This window comes from Megalobrama amblycephala, linkage group LG9, assembly GCF_018812025.1.
Source record: "Megalobrama amblycephala isolate DHTTF-2021 linkage group LG9, ASM1881202v1, whole genome shotgun sequence".
In the NCBI taxonomy this organism is placed as follows: domain Eukaryota; kingdom Metazoa; phylum Chordata; class Actinopteri; order Cypriniformes; family Xenocyprididae; genus Megalobrama; species Megalobrama amblycephala.
Window position 1 is genome coordinate 13,482,592 of NC_063052.1, and position 24,558 is coordinate 13,507,149.

The 24,558-nt window shown below is 33.5% G+C and overlaps 2 protein-coding genes across 2 annotated transcripts; one reads left to right on the forward strand and one right to left on the reverse strand.

Moving 5' to 3' along the window:
• Positions 1-187: 187 nt before the first annotated feature.
• Positions 188-7,465, reverse strand: ppt1 (palmitoyl-protein thioesterase 1 (ceroid-lipofuscinosis, neuronal 1, infantile)). The gene is made up of 10 exons (XM_048201753.1): positions 7,321-7,465; positions 6,918-7,054; positions 4,256-4,365; positions 4,040-4,167; positions 3,875-3,945; positions 2,573-2,675; positions 2,230-2,320; positions 2,048-2,146; positions 1,901-1,972; positions 188-586 (listed from the first exon to the last, which is right to left on the reverse strand). Exons 2-10 carry the CDS (start codon positions 7,030-7,032, stop codon positions 464-466), a joined length of 912 nt encoding a protein of 303 aa, XP_048057710.1. The 5' UTR covers positions 7,033-7,054; positions 7,321-7,465; the 3' UTR covers positions 188-463.
• Positions 7,466-7,515: 50 nt separating this feature from the next.
• si:ch1073-513e17.1 (sialin) lies at positions 7,516-22,587 on the forward strand. The gene is given in 13 exon segments (XM_048201751.1): positions 7,516-7,707; positions 8,822-8,899; positions 11,689-11,853; positions 12,361-12,581; positions 15,165-15,398; positions 15,504-15,678; positions 18,362-18,480; positions 18,707-18,868; positions 18,942-19,017; positions 19,020-19,073; positions 20,761-20,908; positions 21,165-21,255; positions 21,344-22,587. Coding segments are annotated over 11 exon segments (1,524 nt in total). The 5' UTR covers positions 7,516-7,707; positions 8,822-8,899; positions 11,689-11,756; the 3' UTR covers positions 21,491-22,587.
• The last annotated feature ends 1,971 nt before the right edge of the window (positions 22,588-24,558 follow it).

Genomic DNA, 24,558 nt, shown 5'->3' on the forward strand with positions numbered 1-24,558 from the left:
ACTGGTTCGGGTCGTACCAGACATAAACAGAGAGAAGTAGCTCCGGCTACAATGTTCTTCCGCAAGATGCATGTGATTAACCGCTAGAACACCAAAAGTTGTGGACTGAGTAGTCACCTGAGTAGTCTGTTAGTAATGGTACACCCTTTATGTGATCAGTAAATAAATAGGCTACAAAACGGGCCACTGGGTTTGTAAGATTCAATGTTTTATTGTGCGACAAAAATAAACAGAAAAATAGTACACAATTAGAACAATTAAAATCTATATTTCATTAAAGAGATTTTTTTAATTAAATCAGTCAAATAAAAATCAGATCAGTGCAACAAAATGAGACTGGCTTAAATTATATATGAGACTTGATGATTGTGTAAGAGTTAGAAGCGTGCCTAAGTCAGCTGACACTGGATTGTGTGAGTGTGTGTAAACTTTCTTATTGGGAATAAGCATGATGTCACTGTGTTTAGCGTATGTAGGGAAGTAAATTCTCATTAAACCACGGTCGGGTGAACTGTAGGTGATCTCCATCAGAGGTGAGGAACACGAGCTTTCCTGCAGAATCCATCTCTGCCAACCCCAGGCGATCCTGACAAAACAATATAACGGTAATAAAGTATATAAATCCATATATATAATTAACTTGGGAAAAGTTTCAATTAGTCATGGGCGCTTTCAAAACAGGCTTTGTGAAGCTTCGAAACCTTTGCGAATCATTTCGAACCAGTGATTCGGAGTGCGTATTTAAAGGCTTAGTTCACCCAAAAATGAAAATAATGTCATTTATTACGTAAGACCTTCATTAATCTTCGGAACACAAATTAAGATATTTTTGTTGAAATCCGATGGCTCAGTGAGGCCTCCATAGGGAGCAATGACACTTCCTCTCTCAAGATCCATTAATGTACTAAAAACATATTTAAATCAGTTCATGTGAGTACAGTGGTTCAATATTAATATTATAAAGCGACGAGAATATTTTTGGTGCGACAAAAAAAAACAAAATAACGACTTATTTAGTGATGGCCGATTTCAAAACACTGCTTCATGAAGCTTCAGAGCATTATGAATCTTTTGTGTATTGAACCACTCTACTCACATGAACTGATTTAAATATGTTTTTAGTACATTAATGGATCTTGAGAGAGGAAATGTCATTGCTGGCTATGCAGGCCTCACGGAGCCATCAGATTTCAACAAAAATATCTTAATTTGTGTTACGAAGATTAACAAAGGTCTTACGGGTGTGGAACGGCATGAGGGTGAATAATAAATTACATTATTTTCATTTTTGGGTGAACTAACCCTTTAACTGCCAAAGTCACGTGATCTCAGTAAATGAGGTTTCGTTATGTCATAACTGTCTCGAAATTTCACCTCTAGTGGGCGATGATCTCGGTGAGACTTTTTTCTTTTTTTATAAATGTGTAGACATTTTATGACACTTGTATAATAAAAAGGAAGAGTTTTAGTTAGTCTCTTATTGGCCTGATTAACCAAGCCCTACAATGTAATAAAATAACACATATTATACATAAACACAACGTATTCAATGGTATTAGATGATTTGTTAAATGCACTTTCAATAAAACATTTGCAATTGGTTTGTAAAAGGTGTTTTCGTTGCATTTACACCGTTTTGACCAGCAGGCGTCACCAGAGTGTGGAGTTTTGAGCGCTTCGAAACAGTGAATCATTTTGCGAAGCAATTGATTCAATTGAATCAAAGTTTTCAAAGCATCATTTCTAACATCACTAGTTTCAATTCAATAGAAATTAAATAAAAGTATTATCAAAGTAATGAATAAATAGCAATATTATGCAGAATATAAATTATTTTTTTAAAAAGTAGGTTTGTGGGTTAAGTAGATAATTAAAGATAGGAAAAAGACAACAAGTTTACCTCTTTATATATAGCACTTTCTTGCAGCGTTTCCAGCTCTTTGCCTTGACCGGCTTTATAGAAACCAAACCACTAATAAAGACAATTCAGTTAGTAAGAGTTCAGTCTTCTAATTCAATAAAAGAGAGATTTTAACTGTTAAAGTACCTCCGAATCCACAGGATCCACCATAGTGTCCTGCAGGAACTTAACCATGACAAACTTATTCAGAGACATGAGATTCTTCTTGTAGGTCTCATTCACCACCTGACGGAAATATCATTCATTTACACCACACTAACAAATATGCCTATTTTATATAGTAATTTCTCCCTTATCATCGGACTTACCCGCTCCTGATTGATGTCGGCAAGGAAGAGACTGTACTTTTTATACAAGTCATCATTGAGGGGATCGTGCCAGTATTGTGCCTGCACCAAGCTAAAATAAAATCACAATCAATCTTCTTGACTAGTGAATCACATAATAAAATGATAAGGAAGCAGCACTATATGCAAATAGCGACAGATGATGCTAACTAAGTGTAAATATTAACACAAAGGTGTTAGTGTAACAAGGAGGCATATTTGCACATGGAGTAAAGAGACACTCTGAAATAATAATCAGTTTAGAGTAACTGTCAGAGTAACATGAAATGGTCTGCTGAGAAGCCCAAAACAATCAAGCACGCACTGTTTTTGAATTGCATCTGTGTATGCTCCTGAGTTCAGCTTCTTGCGAATCCAGTCACAGATATGAGAGCTTTCGCCAGGACATCGTGGAAGACCAAAAACCCCTGAGATTTAAAGAAAAGAGGAAGAGAGAACCACATGTCAGACAAAAACAGCATATTAAAAAAAGATGTTTGACTCATTTGGGTTTAGTCACTCAAGGTTTAGTTAGTGAAATATAAACATAAATATGATATTTTATTAATTAACAACATTTTTATGAATGTTTATTAATTATTATGAGTGTTTACACTACCATTTAAAATTCTGATGTCAGTACAATTTTTTTTTATTCACGTTTGATCAGCAAGGATGCATTAAACTGATCAAAAGTGACAGTAAAGGCATTTATTATATTACAAAAAAATTGCAAAAAATGCTGTTCTTTTGAAATTTCTATCCATCAAAGAATCCTGAACAAATTAATTACGGTTTCCACAAAAATATTAAGTTAAGTTTTCAACATTGATAATAAAGCATATTAGAATGATTTCTGAAGGATCATGTGACACTGAAGACTGGATATGGAAGTAAAACAATGCCTTATGTTTTTGTTTTTGAAATAAATCTATCTTGAATTGCCCTATTTAAAAAAAAATGCATTGCATTGCATTAACCGTGCTTGTATTTTAATGCATTGTATTTTTAGGGCTTGCATTTTTATTGTCTGAAATTCAACATGGTTGTATATTTAAGCTGTGAATATTTCAATTCAAAACATTTCACACACATTTTCAACCGTGGTGAATTTCAGACCATAAAAATGCAAGCCCTAAAAATACAATGCATTAAAATACAAGTAGAGTTAATGCAATGCATATTTTTTTCCAAGTAGTGCAATTCGGCATTGTTTTACTTCCATAACTGGAGTAATGATGCTGAAAATTTTTTCACAGAAATAAATTACATTTTAAAATAAATTCAAGTAGAAAACATTTATTTTAAACTAATAATTTTACAATTGTATTTTTTACTGTATTTTTGATCAAATTAAGTCTTGGTGAGCATTAGAGACTTTCAAAAGCATCTTCCTGACCCCAAAATTGTTGTAATAGATTGTGACTGCAAATATTATAGCCAAAAAAATGAAAACTTTATTTCTACTCCATTATTTAAAACAGTTACATATCCTGAAGCAACATAATCAAAACAAGGTTGTTATGCCACAGTGTTCCTGTGAACAGCTAACCATTTTTAGGAATAAATTGTTGTTTTCAGAGAGTAAATGAAGCATAGTGTGAGCAGAGCACATCTGTCATATTACCTTGATGCTGCCCACCGACAGAGATCAGGTTCTTCATTGGGGGATCTGGACAGCGCTGAGCAACTGCTCGCCTTATGTAAGATTAAACAAGACAGAGAGTTCAAATGACACAATTACACTTCCGATAATCCTTTGCATGAATTGATTTGAATAATAACCACTCACAGAAACTGTGACCCTTGGGAGAAGCCCATTGCATTGTAGCCTCCCTTGAGTTTAGGGTCCTTGGACAGCTGATCACACACAAAAGACACCTGCTCATTGACATCCATGAAGAAGCCATTTTCAGTGTCCTGTAAAACAACGAAAGAAAATCAGACACTTTTATTTGAAACAACAACGGCAATGACAGGAATGGAGGCTGTCGTCGACCTGTTTTACCTGTAGAACAGACTTGCCGATCATCAGGGAAATCACATAAATTCCTGGGACTTCCTCTTCCACCATCTTCTTCATTGCACCCATGCTGAGAGGATTGCAACAACTGTCTCCTGCAAAACACAGTGATATTTACCAATCATCTAATTATCTTTATGGTACACTCAATAGATAATTTGTATGTTTAGGCCATTTCACCAAAAGGTATTTATTAGAGATATTATTTCAACAAATATCCAGATTTCAATCATCAGTTGTTTACTGCAGAACATCATGATAACCCCTAATGACCATCTTAAAAATATGATTAAATGGAGAAAAAAAAAAATAATAGGAGATTTGTGTATTAACAATGAGCAGATGTATTATTAATTTTAATTAATTTGTTTATTTTAATTTATTTATTTGTTCATACAATGATATTGTTCATTTGTAAATGAGTACATTATTTAAATTTTATTTACCATTTTGTATTTGTTATACATTTATTTATTGTTGTTATTATTATTATTATTACTATTGTTATTGTTGTCTTAATATTTTATGTACGTTTAATCATTTAGGTGGAAAGGGTTATAATCGGGAAAAAGTTATAACTTTAATTGTATGAAGCTTTCTGTTAATGCTTTGAAAAATTTTATAAATAAATAATTTTTAAAAAACAATGAGGAGATATAATGGTAATATAATTTTATAATGTGAATAAAATATTATGTCTATATTATAATATATTATATATTATATATTACATATATATTATACACACACATTTATATATATATATATATAAGTTCAAAAGCTTAAAATATATTCAAAAGCTCAAAATATATTAAAAACAGCAATATTCTGAAATATTATTTCAATTTAAAATAACTGTTTTCTATTTTAACTAATAAATATTTCTATTTTAAAATGTAATGTATTCCTGGGATGCAAAATCATTCAAATATGCTAATTTGAGAAACATGTCTTATTATTATTATCATCAACAATAAAAAAAACAAAAAAATTGTGGAAACTTTGATAAAAAAAAATTCAGGATTATTTGATGAATAGGAAGCTGAAAAGAACAGCATTTATTTGAAATAGAAACTTTTTATATATAAATACAAAATAATTAATCACATCTAACATTAAAGTTTGTGTGTGTGTGTGTGTGTGTGTGTGTGTATATATATATATATATACAGTACAGTCCAAAAGTTTGGAACCACTAAGATTTTTAATGTTTTTAAAAGAAGTTTCATCTGCTCACCAAGGCTACATTTATTTAATTAAAAATACAGTAAAAAACAGTAATATTGTGAAATATTATTACAATTTAAAATAACTGTGTACTATTTAAATATATTTGACAAAGTAATTTATTCCTGTGATGCAAAGCTGAATTTTCAGCATTGTTACTCCAGTCTTCAGTGTCACATGATCCTTTCAGAAATCATTCTAATATGCTGATTTGCTGCTCAAGAAAATTGTAATGTCTACAATTGTGTAAAATATTTGTGTACAATATTTTTTTTCAGGATTCCTTGATGAATAGAAAGTTCAAAAGAACAGCATTTATCTGAAATACAAAGCTTCTGTAGCATTATACACTACCGTTCAAAAGTTTGGGGTCAGTAAGAATTTTTATTTTTATTTTTTTGAAAAGAAATTAAAGAAATTAATACTTTTATTCAGCAAGGATGCATTAAATCAATCAAAAGTGTCAGTAAAGACATTTATAATGTTACAAAAGATTAGATTTCTGATAAACACTGTTCTTTTGAACTTTCTATTCATCAAATAATCCTGAAAAAAAATATTGTACACAAATATTTTACACAATTGTAGACATTAAATGTTTCTTGAGCAGCAGATCAGCATATTAGAATGATTTCTGAAGGATCATGTGACACTGAAGACTGAGTAATGATGCTGAAAATTCAGCTTTGCCATCACAGGAATAAATTACTTTGTCAAATATATTCAAATAGAAAACAGTTATTTTAAATTGTAATAATATTTCACAATATTACTGTTTTTACTGTATTTTTAATTAAATAAATGTAGCCTTGGTGAAGCAGACGAAACTTCTTTTAAAAACATTAAAAATCTTAGTGGTTCCAAACTTTTGGACTGTACTGATATATATATATATATATATATATATATATATATATATATATATATATATATATATGCACACATATCATTATTATTATTATATTTATAATATTGACAGCACTAAAAATAATATATTTTAATATATATTATTTATTTTCATATATAAATTGCATATTAATGCGTTAAAGGGATAGTTCACCCAAAAATGAAAGTTCTGTCATCATTTACGCACCCTCAAGTTGTTCCAAATCTGTATAAATTTCTTTGTTCTGTTGAACACAAAAGAAGACATTTTGAAGAAAGTTTGTAACCAGGCCACTTTGGGGCACCACTGACTTTCATAGTAAGAAAAAAACTTGAGGGTGAGTGAATGATGATAGAACTTTCATTTTTGGGTGAACTATCCCTTTAAGATATTTCCATAAAGTTTTTAGTCACTGTCTGTGCACACAGAGTGAATCACCTCAAAAGTGACCACTGTACATTCCTAATGATCATGAATGACTCAGGCCCATCATTCCCCAGCAGCTTGAACTGATCATGATGCAGTGTGTCTCACCCATGCCGTGCCATAACACCAGAGGAACCGAGGCATTAGATCCACACGATGATCCGCACAGCAGCAGCAGAACCGCGGATACAGAGATGAGGCGAAGCGCCGCGGAGAAACTCATGCTTCAGTCTCAATCTGAAGATCTGAACACATCCACAGTTAGCAGGAAGAGAAAACACTCAATAAGGAAGTGAATAAGTGAAGTAGTCACTGTGATTTCTGCACCACACATTTAAAATGTCAAATTCATTTTTATGGGGCAGTTTCATTGCAAAATAACGATCAATGCCTCTCGATATCGTTTCATTTGCGAATATACAACCGGAAGCCTCGATTTTGCTAAGCTAGGAATGAGTATCATATATAAATACGTTAATAAACGAGTTAAAATGTTCATTGTGTGCTTCACCGTGATAACTTTCTGTTCTTCAATCACATGACGGAGGAAAACACCGCTCCAAATGCTGTTTATTAGACTAATATATCAAAGCATTAAACCTGTCCGTAGAAATAAACAAAGTCAGTCGATCCAGTAGCGTTTAGATTATGATGCTTTCCGAAGCAGGAAGTCTCAAGATCACGTGATCAACACTGAAGTCAAAACAGGAACTGTGAAAGTCTCAAAATGCACTGGAAAGCCCGGCATTAATATTTCCTGATGCATTAAACATTTTTCACTTATAGAAAAATTAAAGCGGTTGTTTCGGTTATGGAGGGGTGGAAAACGAATCGTCTTCTTTCTAAATCATCCAGCGATTGTCCAGAATCTCACATTTGTTTGGGAAACACATTAATGGTAAGGATAAATAAAGAGTGCACCATATGTCATGGGATACTTTGTAGTTGTAACGTAATACGTATTTGTATAATTTGTAACGTATCACGTTACATAAGTAACGTAACATATAAATGAATATAAAACAATTGCATCATGTATGCTTTTTCTCACTTTTTTATTTATGTTCAGTAAAGAGAAGGAGGAAAAGAATGTCACCTGTATCACTAATGCTATTGACATTAAAGGGTTAGTTCACCAAAAAATGAAAATAATGTCATTTATTACTTACCGTCATGACGTTTTACACCCTGTTCATCTTCGGAACACAAATTAAGATATTGTTGATGAAATCCGATGGCCTCTATATTGACAGCAAAGCCATTGAAACTCTCAAGATCCATAAAGGTATTAAAACATATTTAAATAAGTTCATGAGAGTTCAGTGGTTCTATCTTAATATTATAAAGCGACAAGAATACTTTTTGTGTGCCAAAAAAACTAAATAACGACTTTTCAACAATATCTAGTGATGGGCTTCAGAGCTTTACGAATCCAATCAGTGATTCAGAGCGCCAAAGTCACGTGATTTCAGCAGTTTGGCGGTCTGACACGCGATCCGAATCATAATTCGACATGCTGATTCGACACAAAAGATTCATTATGCTCCGAAGAAGCAGTATTTTGAAATCGGCCATCACTATAAAAGTCGTTATTTTGTTTTTTTGGTGCACCAAAAATATTCTTGTCGCTGTATAATATTAATATTGAACCACTGTACTCACATGAACTGATTTAAATGTTTTTAGTACCTTTATGGATCTTGAGAGTTTGAATGGCTTTGCTCTCAATAGAGGCTATCGGATTTCATCAATAATATCTTAATTTGTGTTCTGAAGATGAACGAAGGTCTTACGGGTGTGGAACGGCACGAGGGTGAGTAATAAATGACATAATTTTCATTTTTGGGTGAACTAACCCTTCAAGATGTTGTGGCTGGTGTTTATTCACAACATGTCAGCTGATCTGTTCTGTTAACCTTTGTGCTGGTCATGTGTTTTGTACAGATGCTGTCAAGTGCTACACTAGAGATTATAGGAATAAAAATCTATATGATATGGTGTTTATTTTACAGTGTCCATAGTGCTTGCACAATTTTAAGCAAGGTGCTACACGAGGTTTGGACTTCCCAGTAGAAGCAGTCCACATCTGAGTGAGTATTTCTCTCTCTTTTTTTCTTCTTTAAACCAAAAACCATTCAAAAATGATTAGACCTGAATTGCAATAAATGATATTAAAGACATATTAAAAACATGCCAATAAGGTTGTCAAGAACAAAAAAAGTAGTATTTGAAAGGAATCAATGGACCCAGAAGGTCACAAACAAAGAATATTATCGTAGAATTCACCTGAAAGAAGACACTTTTGCATAACGAATGATGACAGGAAGATTAAACAATTGGCATTGAGCATGATGGATGGTCCAAACAGAAAAGGAAGAACACAGTTAATGGACTGATGATATCAAACACTAATGTGGAGCATTAGACAGAAATAAACACTGTGTTCCTAATTATTATGCAAGTGACATATCAGTAAGATTTCAGTACAATAAACATTCAGATTTGAGTTTTTCTAAGAAAATGTTTGTTTGTTTATTTATCCATGTCTTTTTAGATAACTGGTATCAATCTCAGACAAAATAATTTGCTAGGTCTATGGAAACCCTACTTAGAGGTTGTTCCACATTATTAAGCAAGTCACAATCCTCATGCAATATGGGGAGGAAGAAAGATCTTTCTGAAGATGAAAAGCATGAAATGGTGCAATGTTGTGCAAAAGGCATGAAAACAACTAAAATTGTGTGAAAACTGAATGGAGATTATCAAATTATCATAAGATTTGTGAGTGATTTAGAGCACAGCAGAACTCGGTCAGATAAAGATTAAGGAAAGTTCCTGTCAAACAGTTAACTTGTTTGACAGAAAGTTTCCTTACTAAGCCTTTATGTGATCCAGTTCTGCTGTGCTCTAAATCACTCACAAATCAAATAAGTCATTGAACTGATCATGATGCAGTGTGTCTCACCCAAAAGTCATTCAAATAATTTTACAGAAAGATAAATGTTGATTAATAACTTAAAAGATATATATTGAAGCGGCAGTGGATTCCAGAATCCACCCCTTCAGTTGCTCAACACCGTTTTTTTTTATAGCTGCCCTTTTAATACAATTAACTTGTTTGACAGAAACTTTACTTAATCTTTATCTGACCGAGTTCTGCTGTGCTCTAAATTACTCACAAATCTTATGATAATTCGATAATCTCCATTCAGTTTCACACAATATTAGTTGTTGTCATGCCTTTTGCACAACATTGCACCATTTCATGCTTTTCATCTTCAGAAAGATCTTTCTTCCTCCCCATATTGCATGAGAACTGTGACTTGCTTAATAACATGGAACAACCTCTAAGTAGGGTTTCCATAGATCTGGCTAATTATTTTGTCTGAGATTGATACCAGTTATCTAAAAGACATGGATAAATAAACAAACAAACACTTTCTTAGTAAAACTAAAACCTGAATGTTTATTGTACTGAAATCCTACTGATATGTCACTTGCATAATAATTTGGAACACAGTGTATGGAAACAGAATAGGGTCCATGTCAAATCAACCAAATTTTGGAAACTTCCCCAGCTCACATTTTTGATTTTGATAACTTTTTCTGAAGAAAGACAAGGGTCAAAATGGCAATTCTCACCTGAGATTTGGAGCCAGATTACAGGGGGTAAAAATGACCTTACAAAGATGGCAGCATCATTATTTTATTTTCACACAGAGATTGGTAGGTCTATTAGTAAAATCTGTTGTCTTTAGCAATCTTTGTTGCATTATATGCCAGTGGTGACAGTTCAAAAATGAGGAAAAGGCATTTTTCATGTTTTTTGTTGTTGTTGTTTTTTGTTTGTTTGTTTCTTTTCCAAAGTTTGTATACATGTAACTCAAGAATTATTAAAGATATCTTAATATCCTTTTAGATGTTGGTTCTTAGCAATCCTTTCTTTTGGTATCTTCATTCATGAAGGCCCTATATGCTTTAATTCCAGAGGTATTGGGATCTCAATATAGTTTCAGGAATAAAAGGTTAAATTGTACACATTTTCAATGGTTAAAAACCAAGTGTCACTTTGCATACAGCTGATACGTTTTTCTTCTAAAGAGGAATGTCTGAAGAACAAATAATGTTGAAACTAGAAATGTATTTTGTTTCCCTCTATGAAAACAATTACATAGAACATTCCTGTCTGAGTGGCATAAATATTCTGTTTCCCAAGTTTGTGTGTCTGTAACTCAAGAAGTATTAGATATCTTAATATGATTTTACATTCTGGTTCTCGGCAAACCTTTCTTTTGGTATGTTAATTTTTAAGTCTCTATATGGTTCAATCCCATAGATATGGGGATCTCAATGCGGCTTCATGTCCAAATTGAATACTATTTTCAGTGGTCTAAAACCAAATGTGGGTCACTTTGCACACAACAGATAGTTATTGTATTTGTGTTATTATAGTAAATACAGCATCAGACACACATGCACTGAGCCCATGATTGTTGATGATGATGATGAAATTGTTTACAGCTCATGTATTTTGACTCCTCAAATGAGATCTGTTGCATTATCTGTCAAGTCAAGTCAAGTCACCTTTATTTATATAGCGCTTTTTACAATGCAGATTGTGACAAAGCAGCTTTACATTGATAACTGGTACATAATTTGGCTGCACAGCAGCTCTTAAAGAATAGTGTCAATGCAGGCAGATCAGAAGCACTGTTGAATAAATGTCAAGAATACTATTGAATATCAAATGTCAAGTGTCCCCAACTAAGCAAGCCAAAGGCGACAGCGGCAAGGAACCCAAACTCCATCAGGTGACATCAGGTGGCAAACAAGTGGCAAATAGTTGTTAAAGGTCTGAAATGTCTTGTTTTTGTTTCAGGATTTGTGGATGTCATACTTCAACTAGCTCAAGTTTAGTTCAAAACTTACACCTTAACCTTTGCGATCATGGCACTACAACACGGCTACTCCATTAACTCAAGCGCAGATGACCAGGACAGTGTCACTGCGCCGCTTATAGAAAAAGAAATGAAAAAAATCACAGGTAAGCCTGGGATGTGATCTTTTGCAGACTGTTAAAAATCTGTATGATGAGCTTTATAGGTCCTGTCACACAAATACTACCGTTCAAAAGTTTGGGGTCAGTACTATATATATATATATATATATATATATATATATATATATATATATATATATATATATATATATATATATATTTTTTTTTTTTTTTTTTTTTTCTTTAATGCTTTTGAAAGAAGTCTCTTATTCTCACAGAAGCTGCATTTATTTTATCAAAAATACAGTAATAATGTGATAATAGCTGTTTTCTATTTTATATATTTTAAAAAATGTCCATTAGTCCATTTTTTCCCCAGGATTCGTTGATAATTCTTGATCAATTTAATGCATCCTTGCTGAAAAAAAGTATTTTCTTTCAAAAAGACCCCAGACTTTTGAAAAGTATTGTAATAAGTGACTCTAATCTTTATTAATCTTTTTTAAACCTATAATTATTTGACATTTGAGAATGTGTTTGTATGTGTGACAGTGCCTCCCAAATGCTGCTCAGTACGATGCAATCTGGCTGCTATGATGTTCTTTGGCTTTGCTGTGGTCTATGGTCTGCGTGTAAATCTCAGTGTTGCCATGGTTGCTATGGTAAATGGAACTAATGACCAGCCGTCACCCGATAGCAATGTATCAAACGAGTGTCCAGGGTCTTCCCATACACTTGACAACAACAGCCAAAGCTCAGAACAGCCAGAAGGGGTAAGAATAAACTGCACGCAGCTTTTCATGCACTGAACCTGGTAGGTCTCCACATATGTCATGGATTTGTTCTTATACACTACCGTTCAGAGGTTTGGTGTCGGTAAGATCTTTTTTACGTTTTAGGAATAATTTATTACTGTTATGCCATAGCTGAATTTTCCAGTCTTCAGTGTCACATGATCCTTCAGAAATCATTCTAATATACTACTAATAACCCCCATTCGGTAACCCTTATAATAACTGCACACTATGAAGCATTAGTTATGCATTAGTAAATAGTCAATTCATCATTTATAAAACATTAATAGACATTAGTAAGCTGTTTATAAATACAGCTATAAATGCTTTATTCTTGATTTATAAGCATATCTATAATGTGTTTAATAATTGTATTTTCATACTTTATTAATGATCAGTTTATCATTTCTAAATTATGCATTACATTATTCACAAACCAGTTATTTAGGAGTTGTCAGTGGTTCATAAGATCATTTAGGAAGTGTAAGTAAATGATTAATAAACTATTTAAATATACATTTATGCATCTTATTATTTAGACATATGGTAATAGTTACTTAAATGCTTCATTAACACATATTCCTAGTGTAAAAACTACCGCAGTACTAACTTTAAAACATGAGAGGACAGCAGTGCAGAAGATCACTGAATCTTTAAATCTCATTTATAAAAGCTTTACAAAGCATAAATAGTCCTCACTTTAGATGAGCTCACAAAAATAGTTAACTGACCACTTCTAAACTACCTGAATTGATGAACTGCAGTAGGAATATGTGTTAATAAAGCATTTATCAACACGCTAAGTAACTATAACTACATGTCTGAATAATAAGATGTATAAAAGAATGTTTAAATAGTTTATTAATCATTCACTTCCTAAATGATATTATGAACCACTGACAACTCCTAAATAACTGGTTTGTAAATAATGTGATACTTAATTTAGAAATAATACATTTATTATTAATAAAGTATGAAAATACAATTATAGATATGCTTATAAATCAAGAATAAAGCATTTATAGCTGTATTTATAAACGGCTTACTAATGTCTATTAATGTTTGTAAATGATGAATTGACTATTTACTAATGCTTCATAGTGTGCAGTTATTATAAAGTGTTACCAATCATTATAATAAAGCAGACTCTATTTGACCCTATGAGTCACCCGTAGATCAAGCCAGGGTTGCCAGATCTGCTGTTTTTCTGTACACCAAACATTATTTATAGCGCTCTTCCCATCCAATAATCGCAAAGAGCTTTGTTACTTCTGTCAAGAAACAAAGTTTTAGCTTTCAAATTATGTCCATTTTATCACAAAATTCAAACAATAAATAGCGTTTTGATGCTCTTAAAGGGATAGTACACCCAAAAATGACAGTTATGCCATGATTTACTCACCCTCAAGCCATCCTAGGTGTATATGACTATCTTCTTTCAGACAAACACAATCAGAGATATATTTAAAAATATCCTTGCTCCTCCAAGGTTTATAATGGTAGTGAATGGGGGGATGCATTTTGAAGCCAAAAATAATGCATCCATCCATAAAAAAAGTAATCCATATGACTCCAGTTGGTTAATGAAGGCCTTCTCAAGCAAAGCGATGCGTTTTTGTAAGTAATAAATATCCATATTTAAAACTATAAATTTGCATCGCTTTGCCTCAGAAGATATCCCCTGGAGTCGTATGGATTACTTTTTTTTTTGTGGATGGATGCATTATTTTTGGCTTCAAAAAGCCATTATAAACCTTGGAGGACTAAAGATATTTTTTAATATATCTCTGATTGTGTTCGTCTGAAAGAAGATAGTCATATACACCTAGGTGTGTAAATCATGGGATAATTTTCATTTTTGGGTGAACTATCCCTTTAAATGTGACGTGACAGATCGCTGCGGTGTGAGTCACCTCTTCCACTTTAATACAAGTTACAGCATGAAAAAACATGTATGAACATCAGAAGATGTGTTGAAAGATACAGTACAACTTACCTAAATGTATCATGTCTCATTTCATCGCTTAAAAGTGTTTCAGTCGCGGAAAGACGTCACTAAAACAGCTTGTGGACCTTACCTCAGGAACGTTACCCAATGTTCACAGTTCGTTAGCTATAAAAACATTAGAGAGAAGCTCATTTAGTGTTAATTATATTAATGAATCTGTCATGAAGACAAGTGTTTATGAAAACTACCTTATGTGCAACTGAGTTGTATACAAACATTTCAGTTTTTGAGTGTAATTATTATCTGAAAATGTATAGCAGTTTAATATAATAGTTCTGTTGTTAATTTTAAACTCTAATATGTACCAAACGAGAGGGTTTCTGTATAGTTTACAGCATTAGTTGAGAGAGATTTCAATCAAACTGTTAAATAATAGGCATCGACGGAGAAATTTAGTCTCACTTCATCTCTAAATTGAATGCTTCCTTACTGAATAAAAGTATTAATTTATTTTAACAACAACCAAAATAATCTTACTCACCCCAAACCTTTGACCTGTAGTGTATATAAAATATTTAGTTCATGTTTTTCTCTCTTTAATTTTCTTTTCCCAGATTCCAAGATACCCATGGGATCGCGAAACACAGGGAATGCTGCTGGGTGCTTTCTTCTTTGGATACCTGTTTACTCAGATCCCCGGAGGCTACCTGTCAGGTCGCTTCGGAGGAAGCCTCTTCCTTGGTGGTGGTGTGCTTGGAACAGCCGTCCTCACTCTCCTCACTCCTCTGTCAGCACAGCTGGGAGCCAAGTGGCTGTTTGCCCTGCGTGCGCTAGAGGGATTCGGGGAGGTTAGGGATGTTTTTAATGACCTGAAATCCTCCAGACTGATGCTTCAAATGGAGAGTATGTAAAATATGTATCTGATTTGAGTCTGCGTGGGTTCTTTTGTCTAGGGTGTGACGTTTCCTGCCATGAGTGCGATGTGGGCCCGCTGGGCTCCTCCGTTGGAGAGGGCGCGTCTGATGACGTTCTCCGGTGCAGGATCTAGCTTCGGTGCCTTTGTGGCTCTTCCTCTCACTGGCTTCATCTGCCATAGTTTAGGATGGCCAGCAGTCTTCTACTCCTGTGGTGAGGGATACAAAAGTTTTGGGTTAATACAATTTTTTAAAGAAATTAATACTTTTATTCAGTAAAGATGCATTAAATTGATCAGTAAAGACATTTATTATTTTACAAAAGATTTCTATTTCAAATAAATGCTGTGCTTTTGAACTTTATATTCATCTAAGAAAGATGAGGAAAAAATGGATCATGGTTTCTGCAGAAATATTAAGCAGCACAGATAATAATAATAAATGTTTCTTGAGCAGCAGATCAGCATATTAGAATGATTTCTGAAGGATCATGTGACACTGAAGACTGGAGTAATGATGCTGAAAATTCAGCTTTGATCACAGGAATAAATTACATTTTACAATATATTCACAGAGAAAACAGCTATTTAAAATTGTAAAAATATTTCACAATATTACTGTTTTTACTGTATTTTTGATCTAATAAATATAGCCTTGGTGAGCAAAAGAGACTTTTTCAAAAACATTAAAAAAATATTACCGATCCCGATCTTTTGAACAGTATCTAGTTGCTTGGAATATATATATATAAATATATATATACAGTTGTGGCCAGAATTATTAGACCCCTTCATAAATATGATCAAAGATGATTGTAAAAATAAATCTGCATTGTTTATCCTTTTGATCTTTAATTTATAAAATTAGCAAAAATCTAACCTTTCATTGAAGGTAAAGAATTGAAAGTGGGGGGGAAATAACATTAAGAAATAAATGTTTTTCTCCAAAACACGTTGGCCACAATTATTAGCACCCTTTTATTCAATACTTTTTGCAACCTCTTTTTGCCAAGAGAACATCTCTGAGTCTTCTTCTATAATGCCTGATGAGTTTGGAGAACACCTGAGAAGAGATCAGAGATCATTCCTTCATACAGAATCTCTCCAGATCCTTCAGATTCCCAGCTCCATGTTGGTGCTTCTTCTCTTCAGTTCACTCCACTCATTCTCTTTAGGGTTCATGTCAGGGGACTGGGATGGCCATGTCAGAAGCTTCATTTTGTGCTGGTTTTGATGTTTGTTTTGGATCATTGTCCCGACGGATGATCCAACCACAGCCCGTTATAAGATTTCTAGCAGAAGTGGTCAGGTTTTGATTTTTATCTGTTAGTATTTGATAGAATCCACGATGCCATGTATCTAAACAAGTTGTCCAGGACCTCCAGCAGAAAAATAGGCCCACAACATTAAAGATCCAGCAGTATATTTAACCGTGGGCATGGGGCACTTTTTATCCATGTGTGCACCAAACCCATCTGGTGGGTTTGCTGCCAAAAAGCTCATTTTTTAGTTTCATCTGACCTTAGAAGCCGGTCCCGTTTGAAGTTCCAGTCGTGTCTGACAACTGAATATGCTGGAGATTGTTTCTGGATGAGAGCAGAGGATTTTTCTTGAAACCCTCCCGAACATCTTGTGGGGATGTAGGTGCTTTTGACTATTTTTTTTAAGGCTTTCTGAGACTCAAGACTCAACTAATCTCTGCAATTCAGTCAGATTTGTAACATGTTTAGTTGATTGGGACTTCTCAATTATTGCCCTGATAGTGGAAATGGGGATTTTCAATGCTTCAGCTATTTTCTTACAGCCACTTTCTATTTTGTGAAGCTCAACAATCTTTTGCTGCACATCAGAACTATATTCTTTGGTTTTTCACAATGTGATGAATGATTAAGGGAATTTGGCATTTTTGTTTCTTCATGTTTATACTCCTGTGCAACAGGAAGTCATGGCTGGACAATTTCATGTTCATGATCACCCTGGATCAAAAAATTTAAATATGAATGGCAATATACTTCAGAGATATTTTACTCATAAAAAATTCTAGGGGTGCTAATAATTGTGGGCAACGTGTTTTGGAGAAAAACATTTATTTCTTAATGCTATTTTCCCCCCACTTTCAATTCTTTACCTTCAATGAAAGGTAAGATTTTTGCTAATTTTATGAATTAAAGATCAAAAGGATAAACAATGCAGATTTATTTTTACAGTCATCTTTGATCATATTTATGAAGGGGTTTAATAATTCTGGCTTTGAATTGTTGTTGTTGTTGTTTTTCAATACATCAGAATGGGTCCTGTTTAATTTGTTTGTTTTTTCTGAGCAAAAATTAAATATCATACATTTTTACCATGATTTACAGAAGACACCCACTAAAATGTCATTCAATGTAACAATCTTGTCAGTGATATTTACAACAAAAAATCTATTTATGCCATATTAAAGACTAATTACTTTACCCCAAATGCTAATTACTTGTAATTTTACATTTTTAAACTTTGCCCATTTCTCAGCATGAACTTAAAATTCAATAAAATTTACTATGCTCACTTATTCTTTTATATATTTTAATACGTACAGGTCAAAATAAGTATGCTGTTTTAATTTTTACATAAATATAAATGTTACACTGAATGATAATGGAACATCATTTCACCCACATTTTGACATTTGGCTCTCCCAAAACTTATTTGAAACCTTAAATTAGGTTCTACTTGCATTTAATGTGCTTTCTATGTATATAAAATCACTTTTGTAAATTTTTATTGATGCGGACATCGAGAAAGAGAGAGAGAGTACATGTCCTTACTCTTGTCTTCATATTTGTAATATCATGTTTAATGCAATATAATATCTTGAGTTTTTTGTATCCAAACGTATTAAAGTGTTTTTACCACCAGGTGGTGCAGGGTGCCTTTGGGCTCTGTTTTGGTTTCTCCTGGTATCAGATGAACCCCGAACTCACCCAAGAATTACTGACAGAGAGAAAGATTACATAATTAACTCAATAGGTTCACAGGTATGCACTACTTTTATGATTCAGTTTTGATGATGCATTCAGTTTAGTCTCATTCTTTATTCATCAAGAGGTAAATCATTCATGTTAACAATAAAATCTATTGTCATTGTGTTTAGAAGGAATCATCAAAAAACATGAATTTCCAACATTCCCTCCTCTTCATAATTAATCTGGTTTAGATCTACAGGCATTTATGATGCTGATTTGATATTTTCTCTGTTTTTAGGGGCTGCCTCATGGTTGGTCAGTGCCTGGGTTATCTATGCTGCTCTCTGTGCCTCTTTGGGCCATAATCATCTCACAGATGTGCTCCAACTGGTCTTATTACACTCTCCTCACCTCACTTCCTATCTACATGGACACTGTGCTCCACTTTGATTTGCAACAGGTGAGGCAGTCGGTATATTTAGATGAAACCAGTCTGGTTTATATACTGCGTCTCACTCTATTGTGTTATTCAGAATTCGTTCCTCTCTGCTCTGCCGTATCTGGCTGGCTGGCTGTTCTCAGTGGGCTCAGGTGTGCTGGCAGACAACCTCCTGGAGAGGGAGCTCTGAGTATCACAGCCGTCCGAAAAATCTTCACTTTCATTGGTATGTGATTTGTTTGGAAGCTTGTTTCTACCACGGAATAAAACAAAATTACAGAGCCCCACACATAACATGCAGACAAAAAATATATTTTGTGGCCACGAATTAACGGATTAGTTCACTTCCTGATAATTTACTCACCCTCATGTCATCTAAGATGTTCATGTCTTTCTTTCTTCAGTCGAAAAGAAATGAAGGTTTTTGAGGAAAACATTCCAGGATTTTTCTCCATATAGTGGACTTCACTGGGGTTCAACGGGTTGAAGGTCCAAATGTCAGTTTCAGTGCAGCTTCAAAGAGCTCTACATGATCCCAGACGAGGAATAAGAGTCTTATCTAATGAAATGATTGGTCATTTTCTAAAAAAATAAAAACGTATATACTTTTTAACCACAAATGCTCATCTTCCACAAGTGCTGCGATGCGCCACGCATTACGTAATTACAATAGAAATGTTATGCGTCACGTAGGAGAAAGTACCGATCCAGTGTCTACAAAGTGAATGTGCAAAGACTAAGTCAAACGCCCTTTACAAAAAAATAAATAAAATGATGTCGGATGATTTTGAAGTTGGAGGAGAAAATGAGCCTATGTCACTCATCCAACGTGATTACATAATGTGTGGCGCATCGCAGAGCTTGTGCAAGACGAACATTTGTGGTTAAAACGTATATAATTTTTATTTTTTTTATAAAATGGCTGATCGTTTTGCTAGATAAGACCCTTATTCCTCGTCTGGGATCATGTAGAGCTCTTTGAAGCTGCACTGAAACTGACATTTGAACCTTCAACCCTGTTGAAGTCCACTATATGGAGAAACATCCTGGAATGTTTTCCTGAAAAACCTTCATTTCTTTTCGACTGAAGAAAGAAAGACATAAACATCTTGGATGACATGAGGGTGAGTAAATTATCATAAATTATCAATTTTAATTCTGAAGTGAACTAATCCTTTAAGAATTCGTTTTAGTAAATTTCGTAAATGTTGACGTATTAGTAAGTTGTGGGAACGAATTGTTAATTTGGGCCATGATATACTTTTTTTTTTTTTTTTTTTTTTTTGCATGTCATGTGCGGGGCTCCGTACAAAATAAAAAAAGATAATTGTAACTTATCTCACAAATCTGACTTTATTTCTCGCCGTTCAAGTTTTATAATTTGCAATTCTAAGAATTGTGAGATTGTGAGATATAAACGTTCTTTTTATGTCACAATTCTGACTTTATTTTCAGAATTGTAAGATATAAACCTGAAATTGAAAAAAGTCAGAATTGTGGACGTAAACTTGCAATTAAAAAAGGTAATTGTGACTTTTTATCTCACAATTTTTTGCAAAATTGCAAATTCGCAGTTCTGACTTTATAACTAGATTTTCCGAGTTTATATCTTGCAATTCAGACTTCATTTCTCTGAAAATGTGAGATATAAACTCGGAATTGTAAGGGAAAAAAGTGTTAGAATTGTGAGATTAAAAAGTCTCAATTAACTTTTTTTGTTTTTTTTTTATCTGTGGACGGAAACAAGCTTCAGGATTTGGGAGTTGTTGTTTTTTTGTAAGTGTTCTTGTCACAAATTTTGATGAATGTTTATGGTGACCAATAGAGGATAGATACATATATACATTTCTGTAATTGTATCGATATTAATTGATATTGTATTAATTGATATTTTCATGTCTTGTGTCCCATAGGTCTGTTTCTACCTGCTGTTTTCCTCCTCGCGGTGGGCTTCTCAGGGTGTAGCGGTGTGCTGGCCGTGACTTTTCTGACTTTGTCCAGTGCGTTTGGGGGATTCAGTGCTGCTGGTGTCTTCATTAACCAGATCGATATTGCTCCACGGTACAAAAACAAAACTGCTTGACAAAGCTGTTCAGTCATAACATAGATTTATAGGCTATGCGTTTTGTCTGGAATTTCCTATGGGTTTTTAAAGAATTTTTGAGTAAAAAACCAAGTCTGTGGTTAAAATTATTTGAAGACATGCTCGGAAATCCTAGGTTTAGGACTATAAGCTGAAACTATGCTAAAACTAGCATGCATAAGCCTATCAGTTAAGTTTGTTGCACCAGTTATATCTCCGTTTGTATCTTCTCAGGTATGCAGGAATGCTTTTAGGAATCACAAACACTTTTGGGACCATCCCTGGTGTTCTTGCACCAATTGTTGTGGGTTACTTGACCAAAGATGTAAGCTGTCCTTTTATTTTTAGTAAAACTGCAGTTTGAATTCATCACGTTTTTTAATGTTTGTTCTTCCTTCTTTTGCTCCGAGCAGCACTCAGTTGCAGGATGGAGGCATGTGTTCTGGTTGTCAGCCGGAGTGAGCGCCTTCGGAGCCATTTTTTACATCATCTTTGGCACTGGAAAGATTCAGAGCTGGGCAAGGACGGATGAGGAATCGGACACAGATACGCACAATTAAACATTCCAGTTGATCAATTCAGAGGGATATTAGGACTGATTTATTTGAGTTTGATCCTATATTCAACACTCATGGTACCAGTCAAAAGTTTGGACTAACTTCAATGATCTAATGTTACACTTAGGCAAATATAAAATGCAACTAACTTTTTTTTTGTTATTATTGAACCGGATATTAATTTTTTTTAGGTCACTGCATAATTCCCATACTTTGAATGCAATCATTCATAAAAGCAGAAATGGTTAAAAAACGTTTTGTCCAAACTTTTGACTTTTGATAATAATTATATTTCACTCAGGTAAAAATCTAAAGTGCCTTAAACAGAGTGATGTTTATTTTTCTGGTGATATTTCACTTAATCATGATGGAATGCAGAAATTGCATATCCTAATTCTATTATTTTGCTATCTTTTAAATAAGTGCAATATGTGTTGCATTGCTGAAAAGGAACAAATTTAGAGGATTCAACCATATTTTATTGCATTTGAAAATACTTATTAATAGGCACTTTAATGCATCAATAATGAAAATACTTTATTTTGAGGGGATACCAATGCATTTTAAGGTCATTTTTATCCTGCTAATGAAGTAACTGTTCTCCATTAATTGTGTCATTGAGCACTAGGTCATCTAACATTTTCACGAAGACCATTTGTGTTTCAATTTTACTCCATTCATGTTTACTATTAATAGTCCAGACAGGGAATTATTGTTTCATTATTGTTTGAAACTTGCCTTTGTTCAAAAGTTGAAATGTTTAATGAATTTAATGAAGTTTTTAAGTCATTAACTTAATGCTTATTAATGCTGGTTTCACAGACAGGGCTCAGATTAAGCCAGGGTTAGGCCTTAGTTTAATTAGGACATTTTAAGTAACTTTTATAAACATGCCTTGGAAAAAAAAAAAAAAACAACAACACATTACTGACATATTTAATATATGTCAGTGCAAGTTGCTTTCCGTTAAATCAGCTCAAACATGCTTTTTAGTCTAGGACTAGGCCTTGTCTGTGTAACTGGGGGAATAAGTCTTTGTTTGAATCACATATAAATACATTTCTGATTATGATCATGCACAATAAATGCAATGTTTACAATGCAGAGTCATTTGCATTCCTATGTGCGATTATAGAGTAAATAACCTCTCATAATGTTAATGGTTACAGTGTAAATAATACATTAAACCATTAGAGCATCCACACTCTTATGAACTGACGCTGTGCGGGGACGGCCAGCAGGTGGCGCATCACATCGAATATTAATGTCGAGTTAAAAGAATGTCTCAAATTTTATAGCAAATAGTACTGAGTTTTTAAATGCTGTAGATCTTAAAAATCTGTAGGCATATAACTAAAACAGTTGATGGGCAATAATAACAGATATATGAACAATGGCACTGCCTCCGGTATTGATTTACTTCATCAGCACTGTTGAGAAAATGACCCGGATGTACTTTGCTGAATGCGGCAAGATGTCACGTGCTTATTTACATGTGCGAAACACTGATGTAAGAGTGAAGAGTGTCATGTAACCTTACAGGGTTCACTGATAAAGTGAGAAGTTTGATGTGATATATCGATTTATCAAAAAGACAACCAATATCTGAGTATTTTAGGTTACTCTCTTTTTGTAAGGGTATTTTAAAAGCACTTTTTCCGTATCTTGTATTTATTTGCACAAAATTGTATGTGTAAATAAAGGAGCAAGCTATAATCTGACAAACCTGGAGGACAAAAATAAGACTGGTGGAGTCATAAAATAGCCTTTCTTGTGTTACAGTTTTACTAGCTATTTAAGGGAGCAAAGTATTTGCCCTATGAACTTGATCTTGCCCTAACATACCCAGTTATATTGTTTAATATTACTGTAGATGAGTCATATTTGCATTCCTGCTTGAAAGACTTGTCTTGAAGGAAGACTGATTTTCAGTTGACACCACCTATTTTGTCACGTCCCTCAAGGCCTTCTATGAAAGTGTACTTGGGATATGAATAATAAAATGAGAAAAAAGTCCATTCATTTTGGCATTCCCATAAATATCCATCTGTGCTTTTTTTCTAGTAATGTTCATATTCATGATTATTCATTATAATCACATTATTTAGTTCTGTACCTCAGTAACTCCTCAACCCCGTTACACAAACCATAATGAACTGATACTTATGTGACATCATTAATAGGAAGTGACATCATAGAAGTCTTCTGAACAACATTGTGAGCAGACACAGGCGAGTTACCACCTTCTTTAATAATTATAACTAAATTATGATGTGAAATTGTGTTTGTCAAGCTTAAGACTCAACCCTGTTACATCAATTATAGACAGAAAACTATTACTTGTGAAAATTATCTTTGTTATTTCCGCATAATTCATGATTTCTTAATATCATGCATGCCATGCGCTCTCCATTTATTCACTAGATTTAGAGCAGTGGCCAATTTGGGCAAAAAATCTCAACCCCGTCACACCTACATTTTTATTTATTTTTTTCTTAAGTTTATGAAAAAGTAATTTAAAGTTAGTTGAACTCTGTCTGAAATGTTCAGAGCAATCATAAGAATACTGATTTTAGTTCAAATTCTGAAGCTTTGATCAGAAATGATGAGGTTGCTATACCAAAAAGTGCCATTTCAGGCTTTAGTAGCAAAAGTGTGAGATTTTATGTAACTTTTATATTTGCAATTACTGAATTAGTGTGAGGGACATCTGATTAATAGGAAAATGTTGATTTTATCACAAATACATTTTATAATAATATTCAGAGAGCTCCCATAGTGTCCATAACTTAAAATAATGACCAATAATAATAGGGATTTGATGCCTGAGATGGGAAAATATGTTTTTCTGGAAGTTAAATATGTCATTAATGTTGTGGGCTGTTCAGAAAAGTAATACATTTTGGTAAAAAATCTAAAAATGTGTAAGTCCAAATCGTACCGGTTTTGTGGAATGACTCATATATATATATATATATATATAAGTGTGAAGTAAATCTTACTTTTACTCTTTTTTAGTAAGTTTTATTTTCGATAAGCAACGGTTTTCAGTTGTGAAGTGAACAGGAATA

Bases quoted from the DNA above. Each gene is read 5' to 3' on its own strand.
- ppt1 (XM_048201753.1), bottom strand. From the start codon at position 7,032: ATGAGTTTCTCCGCGGCGCTTCGCCTCATCTCTGTATCCGCGGTTCTG. The intron at 4,168-4,255 runs GTAAAACAGGTC...GTTGTTTTACAG, and splicing joins TCGGCAAGTCTGTTCTACAG to GACACTGAAAATGGCTTCTT. The intron at 2,147-2,229 runs GTAAGTCCGATG...TATTTCCGTCAG, and splicing joins CCGACATCAATCAGGAGCGG to GTGGTGAATGAGACCTACAA.